General features: G+C 36.4%; 1 protein-coding gene across 3 annotated transcripts in view; it reads right to left on the minus strand.

Moving 5' to 3' along the window:
* Positions 1 to 14,332, minus strand: part of CEP120 (centrosomal protein 120) — a 78,737-nt gene that overhangs the window by 44,596 nt on the left and 19,809 nt on the right. For all 3 annotated transcript variants that reach the window (XM_060143480.1, XM_060143478.1, XM_060143479.1), the window contains 4 exons: positions 6,777 to 6,974; positions 4,877 to 5,104; positions 3,687 to 3,903; positions 2,063 to 2,240 (listed from right to left, as the gene is read on the minus strand). In XM_060143480.1, coding sequence (XP_059999463.1) covers positions 2,063 to 2,240; positions 3,687 to 3,903; positions 4,877 to 5,104; positions 6,777 to 6,974 — 821 coding nt within the window. The remainder of the gene's footprint in view (positions 1 to 2,062; positions 2,241 to 3,686; positions 3,904 to 4,876; positions 5,105 to 6,776; positions 6,975 to 14,332) is intronic.

The raw sequence follows: 14,332 nt of genomic DNA on the forward strand, positions 1-14,332 counted from the left end.
ACAATTACATAAACTGAATTTAGGTCATCTCAGAGAGCTCATCCCCTAGAAATTTAACCCCCTACTACAGATGTAGTGATTTAAAAGGAAAAAAAAAAGCAAACACATTAAACTTTTTCTAATATCAGTTATTTCACAAATTCCATTAGACAATTGTACACTACAATTTCATATCAACACAGAGCATGATAACATAAAATCTATCAAACATAAAATGCCCAACATTTAAAAAAAAAGCCTTAAAATGAATCAAAGACAGAAGCAGTAGTCCTCAAGTGATTTCTATAGAGTATTAAGTGGATCATACCTATTTCCTCGGGGTAGTATATTCTTTCCCTTTTCTTTGTCAAGTGAACTAGTAGCCTCCCTCATGTACTGACATATTTCTGACTCTGTCGTCTTCACTAGATTGAGCTCTTTGTTTATATGCCCCATGCCCTAATACCGGACAAACTGCTGGCATAATGTAGGCACTTAATGATTAAACAAATGGCCCTATGGCAAGCAGGAAACACAAAACTAATATGTGCTTTCTAACTGGGCTTGTTCAAGGCTCCTCCCTCACAGCATCCAATCTCAGATCATCCCTGTGCTTCTGGCCAACATCATCTCTAAGTGTCCTAAGATCAGTTTCTCCAGTAGTAGCAGGAGAGAAAAAGGAACAGTTCTATGTTATATAAACCCTGTGAGAAAAGCTATGTCTATGGCAGAAAACTTTTTCCTGGCTTTCAATTTTTAAAAAAACATTTTAGTCATGATTCTCAGCCTCTAACATGAGGTAAAATGCAGAACTTAGGCTGTGAGGACAGACTTCCATTCTATGACTTCACCGTGTGAACTCAGTGCTGGGTCCCTTTGATTCTGTCCATTATTCACACCAAAGCTCAGAGGACTTTGGAAACAACTTGATAAGGAATCAAACAACTGAAAAATTAGATACAAGTAGGAGTTGATTTATGCATTTGAAAGACAGACATGCCTCAAATAACAGCAGGAAGCAATGAGAAGTTGCTGACATTCCTGAGAATGGCAATCCAAGATGATGGAAAGATTTTCTGATTTTCTCATTTTAATCAAATAAAGACCAAAAATTTTATTACAAATGCTAATGCTTATTCCAAAGTAATTTATGAGGACCTAAAGACTCCAAACTAAAACACATAATTATATTACATTTAATATATATATTAGCCACAAAGTCTATGGAAATGTAATATTATTAAAAACAAGCCATTATGGGGACTTCCCTGGTCCTAGGACTTCCCTGCATGGGACATGGGTTTGATCCATGGTCCGGGAAGATGCCACATGCCGCGGAGCAACTAAGCCCGTGTGCCACAACTACTGAGCCTGTGCTAGAGCCCACGAGCCACAACTACTGGACCCCACATGCCACAACTACTGAAGCCTGCACACCTACAGCCTGTGCTCCACAAGAGAAGCCACCACAATGAGAAGCCCATGCACCGCAAAGAGTAGCCCCTGCTCACCACAACTAGACAAAGCCCAAGCTCAGCAACGAAGACCCAACGCAGCCCAAAATAAATTTAAAAAAACAAAAAAAACAAGCCATTATGTAAAAGCCATTTAACTGACTGAAATATATATATTTCAATTCTCTAAACTGAACAGTGTGGACACTTCCAGTTCATTAGGTATGGTTTTTAGATTCATAGGTATAAAAGGTAGATATTAAGACTATAACCTCCCATTATAACACAGTTTTATAGAAAAATCAGACACTATACTCCCATTATTTTGACCTATGGCACCTTTTCTGGAAACAATACACTTTAAGTTCAAGAGTCACTATATTTTAAAAAGGAACATTAACAAATTATTATCAATACCTACAATTACTGGCAAGACTGTTACCTCTCATACTACTAATGCCACCTTTGATTAAGTTCAAAGTCATTAGGACATAATAGCCTTACACCCTTTTAGTCCACTGATCTAACAAATGTCATAACTTCTTTGGTGACATTTCTCCTCTGCAAACCCCAAACAGAGGAAAGGCATTTCTCCTCAGAAAATATTCTGAAACAAAATCAAATCATACCTTAATATACAGTTGACTGGAAAACCAACTTCCAAATCACGGATACTCCTTAAGTCTATTGAAAAGCAAAAATGATGTGATGTTGCAGGAACAGCAATTTTCTGTCCTGAAGCTGTTCCTGAAGCAATGGATGTAGTCACTGGCTGGGCCAGTAAAGCAGGTTCAGAAGAACTGACAGCTAAAATGAACATAAAAATTAAAAAAAAAATTCTGTTTGCTAACAATTTCTCTTAAGTTTATTCAGATAATTTAAAGATATCATCTCATTTACCTTCAAGCAAAGACTTGACTATCTGATTTTATAAACATATGAATTGAGGCATAAACTTCTTAAAGTGACTTGTCCAACATTATGTAGGCTTTAATTCCCATTATAGAACTGTGTAAAAAAGAGCTTACTCTCACTCTCAACATATATTGCAAAACATAAAAGCATACAGTACCAATGCGGTAATGTATGATAGCAGCCTGGCAGGCACTAATATTTCTAAGAGACAGGTGAATATAGCTTAGTATTTGAAGGGTTGTATTTGAGACTTATTGCAGATATAATTACATCACTTTTTAAAAAGTAGTTTGGTTAGGGTTTAAAAAGTAGTTTGTTAGACTATGTCTAACAAAAAACTAAAACTTGACAGAGAGACAAATATCATGATATTGCTTGTATGTGGAATCAAAAAATGGTACAAATGAACTTATTTAGAAAACAGAAATAGAGTCACAGATGTAGAAAACAAACTTATGGTCACCAAGGGGGAAAGGGGAGGGGAAGGGATAAACTGGGAGATTGGGATTGACATAGACACACTACTATATATAAAATAGATAACTAATAAGGACCTACTGTATAGCACAGGGAACTCTACTCAATACTCTGTAATGGCCTGTATGGGAAAAGAATCTAAAAAAGAGTGGATATATGTATATGAATAACTGATTCACTTTGCTGTACACCTGAAACTAACACACGTTTGTAAATCAACTATACTCCAACAAAAATTAAAAACAAACAAAAACACTAAAACTTGAAAAGACAGAGGTATCTAGTCCAATCCTATTATACACCAGAGATGTTTAATGAATGGCCCAAGTCCTATAGCTACTCAGTGACAGACCTATAACTTGCACCCGAACTTCTAACTCCTAATCCACCACTGCTCTTACAATTTATACTACTAAATTTAACTGTAGATTCTTACGTAACAGATGGAAAAATTTTATAAGACCAGATAAATATGCATTCTCAGACTGTCTCAACTTTAGGATCAAAAATGATTATTTTAAGTTTACTATAAGAGGCAGTTAGTATCTCTTTTCTCTAAAATTCCAGTGAAATTGAGATACTGAAGAGTTTGCTAACGATCTATTAGAAAGAACTATATTCTTTAATTTCTTTTGAATAAGCTACTATTTCTAGTATGAAAATAAATGAAAAATTCTCTTACCTTTTAGCAAATTCTATTATGAAGTTAAGTAAATTGCAATTACTTTAATCTGATTCTTTTTTTTACATTGGCTTTTTAAAAAACTCAATTTTTACTTAGCACCCATGAAAACTCGCACAGTCATTTATTAGATGGCTGAAAAACCTATAACTAAAAGATCTGTGAAAAGAATACCTTACCCTTTGGATTCGGTTTTGTGTCCTTATCATACTGTAAGCTTTCCACTTCACTTTCTGTTGCGTCGTCTCTTGTTGGAGGTGACTGACTGTGAGGTGGAACAGGGGACATGCGTGGAGACTTGGCCCCAGTGTGTGTCTTCTCCTTTGTGGGGGTGAAAACTGTCTTCTTTGAATGGTGTGGCTCATGTTCATTCTGGGTCTTTAATTCAATTAAAGACTAAAAACAATTTTTAAATAAAGTATAATTTGCAAAGAACTCTCCTTCATAATTAAGCAAAAATCGTGATGTTGTTTTTAAAAAATATTAGCTTCCTTTCCCAGTTTGGACATTCCTAGTCTATTTCTCTTCATAATTTGCAAATTTTCTTATAGCATCTAGGACCATAAAAAGGAAGATGAACAGGAAGGAAATATGATATCCAGAGCTCCGTATCAAAATGCATCCTAATGCATAAGAAGGGATATTCAGTAAAAGAAGTCAGGCATAGGTGTCCTTGGTAATGGTTATTCCTACCAAAGCAATACAAAGGAGGTCTATATTACTAGAAAACAAACAAAAAACCAAAAACCCAGAAGTCTAGTATGATTTTCTTCCTTTGCTCCATCCACTATCCTCTAAAAATACATGCATATATGTCTTTTTAAACTCTCACTTCAGTTCAGCCTACATAAAAATCAGTTCTTTAAAAGAACCATGACACTAAAGTTGATTCTGGGGCTATATATAATCAAAAACATATATGTTCAAATAAATGTCTCTATTGCCTAGAGACAGTATGAGGACTATAAAATACTGAGCCAAAAACCTTATCTTAGCTAAGGCTGAGTCAACCAAAAAGGATCCATTAACGCAGATTACCAGAAACTGGGTCTAAAAATATTCTCTTCTACCGTAGTCCCTCTTCTGCCACAGTCACTGACTACGAGCTGGGGGTGTGGGGAATGGTTTTCACTACATGAAAAGACTGGACTGAAGGGCTCTGGACAGTGTCACCTATGAAATGCGGCAGAAGCCACAGCACTTTTCAGAAGGGTCTTTTTGGAGAGAAGGTTATCATATAATGAAGGCCACTACCTAAGAATAATAAATACTTTCTTATGCGGGGTAATGCTTCTGAAGCTCAACTTTTGTGACTAATCATGAACTACATCGAAGAAGCTGGAGGAGGGGAAGGAGGGTCACTACTTGCCTGGGCATCTAAGCCTTCTCTCTGCAGAGCCACAGACACTCCCACAGTGGGGGCCAGATCCACAGGAACAGGTGCAAGCTTTTGTTTGGCTCGGTTTGGAGGGTCCAGAATAAAAGCACCTTCAACTGTGACTGGGCGATGGTTGATTTCTGTACTACCCTTTTTCAGCAGTCCGGTTAAGGGTATTTCTGTACTTCCCAGTGACTGGTCTCCACAGCAGAGGTGTATCTAATATGACAGGGAAAATCAAAATCAGGCTTTATATTTTCTCCTTTATTCTAAGCACACAAACTTAACAAAAAGTTATAAAATGATCCATAGAAGGAAAACAGAATGCAGATTATCTTATTGACCTGCAGTGACTAAGGTACTCACACATGATTGTTAAAACTGTTGCTAAAGCACAAAATTTACCCAGAACTCAATAATAAAGTTATTAATTCTTTTCATTTTTCCTTTCAGTACTGTACCCTCCTATGTTATCACGTTCTCTTTTCTGTCTCTTTGGTGAGCTATGGTTACTTTAATATTTTACTATGCTATCTTACATATGCAAATTATATCATGAATATATGAATTTAAACGGAAAACAAATACATCAAGCATCTTTTCTATTTCCATTATAACATTAAACAGTTCTTAAAAAATAAGTGAGTGGGTCCAGCCCTATTTGGAAAATAAAGAACCTCAAATAATTCTGTTTTAGTCACCCATAAAACACCATGAATGTTTCTTTCTCTCTTTTTTTGCTTTTCAAACTTTATATATAAAACAGAGTGCTTAACAGTGAAAGGTAAAAGAGAATACCTCTGGGGTGGTGGAATGTACCGTTAATCACTGCTAGCTAATCAAAACTTAAACATTACCACCTTTTGCAACGACCAAAAAAACAAAGAAAGGCTGCTCCAGATATGTGTCACATAACTATTCTTTTCCCTTACTACATTGAAGACACAGCGAACCTAGTATTCATATGAACAATGAATACTAGGTATTCACTGAGGCCCGCTTACCACAAAACAAAACAAAACTTTTAATTCTACTATCAGCAATGACCTATAACAGTCCTAATGTTATTAGGTGTGATATTTTTAATGGGCTGGAGAGAAAGGATTTTTATGACTTAAATGTCCATGAGAATCAAACTAATAAATAGTTTTGGTAAGGAATTTTATAAGATAAAATTCAAAGTGCTTTTTTCCTGCATTTCATTTTATATAATCTTCAACTTTCTAAATAAATACCTTGGATTTAGCAGAACCACCTCTAAAATTTAGTTCCACTAAAATTTCTTAATGCCTCTTTTCACTATCCACTCAAAACGCAAAGTCTAACGAATGATCACTTTACTATTAAAAAAAAAGACTACCCCACCCTACTTCACCACCCATTTCAGTCTGATTAAAATTAATCATAACAAACAGAAAAGTAATTTTGGACTAGATAAGGTTCACTTTTAAATAAAGTCCAATTTAAAACTGGTTTACAAAACTACCAAGTTCAAGAACAGGTTTTAGAAAGTTGTTTTATCTCTGATTTTAATAGCAATAAGGTGTATAAATTCTGAAATCTAGAGTGTGATCTGTGTGGTGACAGCTAATCTCCACTAACAATAATAAAACCTGCCTGGTGCCCGCAGCTTTAAGCTCCAGGTACAACTTTTTATTATAAATGACCGATAACTGATCTACCTCTTTCCACAGTAACAAAGTAAGGTGGTATATCTCCTAAAATTCTGAAATAACTGTCATGCTGTGACTGTACAAGTCAGGATAATTCCTTAAAAATTAAAAGATGTGGCAGAAAGATGATATCCACTTCAGAAATAAGACAGAGTTTGGGTACCTCTTTAATGCTTAAAAAAATCATCTCATAGGAAACAATTCTCTGCCATACCTACCTGTAGTTTAGACTGAAGAGCCAGGTAAACACGAAGAATTTCTATACTGCTACGTATTCGAACAGATGCTCTCTCTGGCTCAAAGTCTGGGTTGATCAAATCATTGAAGGGTTCATTTGTAACATCATTCCCCAGTAAAGAATAGTAAAAGAAAAACTCAGGCCGTCTTTCTGGAAGTTTCATGGTACATGGAATTAACTAAATATTTAAGAAAAAAAAGGATTATTATATTATAAACCACTAAACATCCTTAAAGATGTCTGACAACCTCCAAAAATATTTGCTAAAATGATTTTTTATTTCAAGCCTTAAATTAATAACTCAAAATTTCTAAATCTCTGCCAAATTACTACCAAATCACTAGTTTAATTTTTAAAGGTTTATCTTACACAAGCACAGAGACTAAAATATTTTGATACATTAATGTTATTTTAAAGCTTATGTTTCATTCAACTAGTCGATGAAAACTCCATAAAAGTTCTTTTAGAAGAAAATGGTCAAATATTTTACACTGAGCTTTCCTTATTTCCACATATCCTTACTCCACCATCCTCTCTGTAAATGAGAGAAGGTTTTTTAAAAATCTTAATCCAAGCTATTTACTATAACTTCTTTTGATGGGAAAAAAAAAAAGCTTTGTAGCTACTCTTACAAAACTTGGAGACCTATAAATTAAGTTACAAAAGGCTGTCTTCCGCCCACTGTAAGGAGCTGCTGCAGGGGGAAAATGGAGCCCTTCACAAATGAAATGTTTACTGGGGGTGGAACAAGATGGCGGAGGAGGACATGAGCTCACCTCTTCTCAAGAATAACACCCAAAATCACAACTAAGTGCTGAACAACCATCGACAAAAAAAAAGGTGGAACCTACCAAAAAAGATATCCTACATCCAAAGACAAACAAGAAGTCACAAGGAGATGGTAGGAGGGGCACAATCACGATAAAATCAAATCCCATACCTGCTGGGTGGGCAACCCACAAACTGCAAAATAATTATATCTCAGAGGTTCTCCCACTGGAATGAAAGTTTTGAGCCCCATATCACAATCCCCAGCCTGGGGGTCTGGAATCGGGAGGCAGAGCCTGCAAGGCATCTGGCGTTGAAGGCCAGAGGGATTTGATCGCAGGAAATCCACAGGACCAGGGGAAACAGAAACTCCTCTCTTGGAGAGTGCACGCAAGGTCTTGTGTGCACCAGGAACCAGGGGAAAGAGCAGTGACCTCATAAGAACCTGGGCCAGACCTAATTGCTGGTATTGGAGGGTCTCCTGTAGAGGCAGGGGTTGGCTGTAGCTCACTACTGAGATAAAGACACTGGTGGTTGTATTTCTGGGGAGTACCCATTGGCATGAGCCCTCCTAGAAACCACCATTTTCTCACCAAGACCTGGCCCCATCCAACAGCCTCTAGGCTCCAGTACTGGGATGCTTCAGGCCAAGCAACCAACACAGCCCCACCCATCAGCAGACAGGCTGCTTAAAGCCTTCCTGAGCCCACAACTTCCCAATAAACACACCCCTTGACATGGCCCTGCCCACCAGAGGGACAAGACCCAAGTCCACCCACCGGTGGGTAGGAACAAGTCCTTCCCATCAGAAAGTCTGCACAAGCCACTAAGACCAGCCTCATCCACCAGGGGGCAGAGAGCAGAAGTCGTAAGAATTACAGCCCTGCAGTCTGCAGAATGGAAACCACAATCACAGAAAGACAGACAAAATGACATGACAGAGGAATATGTCCCAGACAAAGGAACAAGATAAAACCCCAAAAGAACAAGTAAGTGAAGTGGAGACAGGCAATCTACACGAAAAAGAATTCAGAGTAATGATAGGAAAGATGATCCAAGGTCTTGGAAAAAGAATGGAGCCACAGATTGAGAAGATACAAAAAATGTTTAACAAAGAGCTAGAAGATCTGAAGAACAAACTAACAGAGATGAACAATAAAATAACTGAAAAGAAAAATACACTAGTAGAAATCAATAGCAGAATAAACAAGGAAGAAGAACAGATAAGTGACCTGGAAGAAAGAATGGTGAAAATCACAACCACAGAGCAGAATAAAGAAAAAAGAATGAGAAGAAGCAAGGACACTCTCAGAGGCCTCTAGGACAACATTAAGAGCACCAACATTCGCAATGCAGTAAGTCCCTTACATACGAACTTTCAAGTTGCGAAATTTCAAAGATGCAAACATGCATCTGGTTCCAGCAAGGAACCAGAACCTGTGCCATCAATGTCAGGCATGAGTGAAACTGCGGCTTACCCTCCATCTATTGCTGATAATCCTTCAGATTTACCATCTCCCACCTCCTCTCCCTCCTCCAGTCAGTAACTCTTCTTGCCTGTTCACTTGATGCCAGCCCCTGTATGCCAGCTGTGGTACTGTACTGCCATACATTTCAAGGTACTGTACTGCAAGCTTAAAAATGCTTTCTTCATTTTTTGTTTTTATGTATTATTTGTGTGAAAAGTATTATAAACCTATTACAGTACAGTACTATACAGCTGATTGTGTTAGTTGGGTACCTAGGCTAACTTCATTGGACTTACGAACAAATAGTACTTACAAATGCACTCTCAGAACAGAACTCATTCGTATGTAGGTATAGGGGTCCCAGAAAAAGAGAGAAAGGACCTGAGAAAATATCTGAAGAGATAACTGAAAACTTCCCTAACATGGGAAAAGAAATAGTCACCCAAGTCCAGGATGTGCAGAGTCCCAGGCAAGACAAACTCAAGGAGGAACATGCAGAGAACATGTTAATCAAACTGACAATAATTAAAGACAAAGAGATAATATTAAAAGGAACAAGGGAAAAGCAACAAATAACATACAAGGGAATCCCCATAAGGTTATCAGCTGATTTTTCAGCAGAAACTCTGCAGGCCAGAAGCGAGTGGCACAAAATATTTCAAGTGATGAAAGGGCAAAACCTACAACCAATAATACTCTACCCAGCAAGGCTCTTGTTCAGATTTGATAGAGAAATCAAAAGCTTTACAGACATGCAGAAGCTAAGAGAATTCAGCACCACCAAACCAGCTTTACAACAAATCCTACAGGAACTTCTCTAGGTAGAAAAGAAAAGGACACAACTACAAACAAGAAAATTACAAATGGGAAGGCTCACCAGTAAAGGCAAACATAAAGTAGAGGTAGTAAATCATCCACACACAAATATGCTCAGAGGGGAACAGTAGGGAGTTTCCTTAAAAAACTAAAAATAGAGCAACCATATGATCCAGCAATCCCACTCCTGGGCATATATCCAGAGAAAACCATGGTTTGAAAGGATACGTGCACCCCAATGTTCACTGCAGTGCTGTTTACAATAGCCAAGGCACGGAAACAACCTAAATGTCCATTGACAGATGAATGGATAAAGAAGATGTGGTACACATATACAATGGAATACTACTCAGCCATTAAAAAAAAAAAAGAAACAATGCCATTTGCAGCAACATGGATGGACCTAAAGATTATTGTACTAAGTGAAGTAAGTCAGACAGAGAAATACAAATATCATATGATATCACTTATATGTGGGAAAAAATGATACAAATGAACTTATTTACAAAACAGAAACAGATCTGCAGATACGGAAAATAAACTTATGGTTAGCAAAGGGGAAAGGTGGGGGGGAAGGGATAAATTGGGAGTTTGGGATTGACATATATGCAGCACTATATTTAAAACAGATAACCAACAAGGACCTGCTGTATAGCACAGGGGACTCTGCTCAGTATTCTGTAGTAACTTAAGTAGAATATATATATATGTATGTATGTATAACTGAATCATTTTGCTGTACACCTGATACTAACACAACATTGTAAAGCAACTACAGTCTAATACAAAATTAAAAAAAAAAAAAAAGAAAGGATATCTTCCATACTAGGAGTGTTACTTCTCAAAGCCGGTAGTTTCCTGGCTATGTGACATGAAGACATGGGATGCTTGTCCCATAAAATGCAAAATACCTTTTAACAGACCTTTAATGTTTGCTAGCACATTGTTAAAAGTAACAGACTATAAGTAACTGACATGTTCTGCAACAGGAGATGGCTTAAAAATATTATAGTTATCAAACAATATGGCTCCTAAATAATGATATAGTGACATGAAAGTTACCTAAAATATTTTTAGGTCAAAAAAACTTACAGGACAGTTTGTAAGTCTGTAAGTTTGTGAAAATAAAAGTACTAACCACTTAGATTAAAACAACCCAGTACTGAGCACATAGTAAATAGTCAATAAAGTTATTTATTTTATATTAAATATATTGTATATACAAAGCAAGTTATTACTTTAATCCTATACTTTAAAATGTATTTGTTTGATTAGATTTTAATCATGTAGATTTATATTTATTGAGAGCCAGCACCTATACACTTTTAGTTGTTGAGAGTGCAAATTCTGGAGTAAGCCCCAACCCTCAACTTTGGTTCCACCAATGGCTTGCTATGAGACTTTAGACAAGTACTTAATCACTCTGTACCTCCATTTCTCTTAGGGTTCTTGGAAGGATTAAAAGAGATAATACATGTTCACGTCTACAAGTCGGCCTAGCACATAGTCAGCTATTATGTGAATGGGAAAATATCTGAGGAAAAGAATATACTGCTCTTATGGGTGATTATTTCTGAGGAGTTTAATTAAAAGAGACTTTCATTTTCTTTTACTTTCTTCCATAGTCAGAAAGCAATAAAAATTTTAAGAAATAAAGATAGCCCTTTTATATTTCATAGCACATTTAATTCTAAGTAATTCCCACTAAGAGAAGAGATGCTTTTAAAAATCCTTTATCATCCTTGGATTTAGAAACAGGTTTTTTGCCCTAATTTCAATATTTAAAAAGGAAGCAAGATTATCACAATCCAGTATTCTTACTCTAATTTCATTCCTGCATTCTACTACTTTATAGTATCAATGTTCTAAGTCACTTGTTTGCATCTGAAAGGTATGTTTGTTTATTGCTAGATGCTTTCTCACACTACCTTTGACTAGCTTGAGAAGAAAAAAACTAAACTATTTTTTAAAATCCTTGGCTTGTCCATGAAGAGTGAAAAAAGCAAACAAGTAATACTGAGCAGTATCAAGGGATGAATAAATTATTGGGCTTAATTTTTTGTGTTTTAAAAAATTATTGTAAAATACACATAACAGAAAATTTATCATTTTAACCATTAAAAACTGTACAGTTCAGGAACATTAAGTACATTCACAATGTTGTGCAACCATCACCGCTACCTAGTTCCAGAACTTTTCCATCACCCCAAACAGAAACACCAGAACCACTGAGCAGCCACTCCTATTCCACTCCCCCATAACTTCTCCCTCCCCTGGTGACCACAAATCTGCGTTTTGTCTTTATGGGTCTGCCCATCTGGATATTTTATATAAATGGACTCATACAGTATGTGACCTTTTGTGTCTGGCTTATTTCACTCAACATGTTTACAACATTCATCCTTGTTGTAGCATGTATCAGTACTTCATTTCTTTTATAGTTAAATAATACTCCAGAGTGTGTGTGTGTGTGTGTGTGTGTGTTTATTTATTTTGTTATTTTGTTTGTATTTATTTTGTTAATCTATTCATCCATAAATGGACATCTGGGTTATTTCTGTGATATTCTGGGATACTGTAAATAGTGCTGCTATGAACATTTATGTACAAGTTTTTATTTGAATACCTTGTTTTCAATTCTTTTGATATATACCCAGTAGTGAAATTGCTAGGTTCTATGGTAATTCTGTTTAATCTTTTGAGGAACCTACTTGGCTTAATTTTTATCAGAGATAGCAAATAGCTTGCCAGACATCAATCTGTTTTTTTATTTTTAACTAAACTGAGTGACTTGTCCGAAAAAGTTACTTTGTATTACCAAGAACTGTATTAGTTTTAGTCGTGGATTCAGTAGGTCAATTACCCACAAGCTTTCACTATATAAATATAGGTTCACACATACAAACTACATGTTAAGCACATTAGTTTTATCTCATTCCTCATGCACACCCACAAGGCTGGTACTACTGCCACCATACAACTGAGAAAATTCAAGTCTGAGAAAGGTTAAGTAAGTTGCCTAAGTTAAAGAAGCCAGTAAGTAGTGAGAATTAGATTCCAACTCAAATTGATCTTACTCCAAAACCCCTTCAGAGACAAGAGAGCAAAATATGGGAACAAGAGAATGTGGAGAGTGACCATATGGCCAGAAATTCCTAGAATATTTACTAGCTAAAAAACTTTCTCAAAACTTGGTTTCCTCATCTCAAAAATGAAAATAATAATCCCCTAAAGTTGTGCTAGGATTAAATACAACATTAGCAAAGTAGTGAACACATACCTATTTCACAAAACATAACACAAGTAAAATTATGCCTTCCTAGGGAGTTGAAAAAATATTTTTAAAAATAAAGTAGCAATTTAAAATACTTTGCAGGTATTTAATAATAACACAGTAAAAACACAGTAGACTCATTATCTAATGTGTGTTCTGATGTGGTTAATGAACAAACAGTGGACATCTAGCTTCCCTCCCAACCAGGATGGCATATTAAGCCGGGGCAATCCACAAGCAGAGCTTTTTGAAGAGAGGAAAAAAAGGAAATTGATGGAGAGAGACAAAATCACATATATATAGTGTCAATGAGAAAATGACAGTACCAAATTGGGAGAGAAAAAGCTCAAAGAATACGTATATATAAAAAGTACTTTTTGTAGTGGGCATGAATTCAGTGTGACAGAGCTAAACATATTTCCTGAGAAAAATCTTTACCTGATAGATCTTATTAAGATTTAGTGTGGTCACTAACTCATATTTCACTTATGAATGCGGATTATCTGGGAAATGTATACCACTAAGAAACTGAATAGTCTGATAAAAAATTTAAAGTCATAAGCCATATTCTCTATTTTTTAAAGTATTAATTTATTTCAGGTGCTATAGATCAACATAATATCAAAAAATCTGGACTCGATCCTGAAAAGGACAATGAAATAACAGCTACTTTTGTGTTGTACCAATGCTGGGAGGAAGCAATCGGCAACAGGCCCTGAGCATCCCTGCACATTCTTGCTGAGTGTAACAAGAATGCAAGGCCCTGACCACTCTTACCCAGGCCATCTCCCAGCGTTGTTTATGCAGCTCATAACTTTCATAAAGCAACGTGTCTTCCCAGACAAAGACCTAGACTACTTACAGTAAAAGTCGTACATTCCCTAAGTTCTGTGTTCCTCAGCTGTGACACGCTCCCAATGAGTGTGGAGCAACCACCTGAGCCCCTCTGTGTCACCTCCATGGGACTTGGGATAGGGGGAACTGCAAGAAATATGCTGATATTCATGTTGCTTGCTGTGCTAAGAGTAGTACACTCCTTTCTCTCTGACCCAAGAATCTTCTGTCTTCTGGCAGTATGTAGGCTAATTTGTTAGTGTGTAAATAAGGTAAAATCTAATCCCAGACCTGACAGCTATTAAGGTCTGACTGAGGCAATGTTCCCAACATTGTATATTTCTCCAAAAAGTAAAGTATTTAACACTTAGAAAA

Source organism: Lagenorhynchus albirostris, chromosome 3 (genome assembly GCF_949774975.1).
Source record: "Lagenorhynchus albirostris chromosome 3, mLagAlb1.1, whole genome shotgun sequence".
NCBI lineage: Eukaryota > Metazoa > Chordata > Mammalia > Artiodactyla > Delphinidae > Lagenorhynchus > Lagenorhynchus albirostris.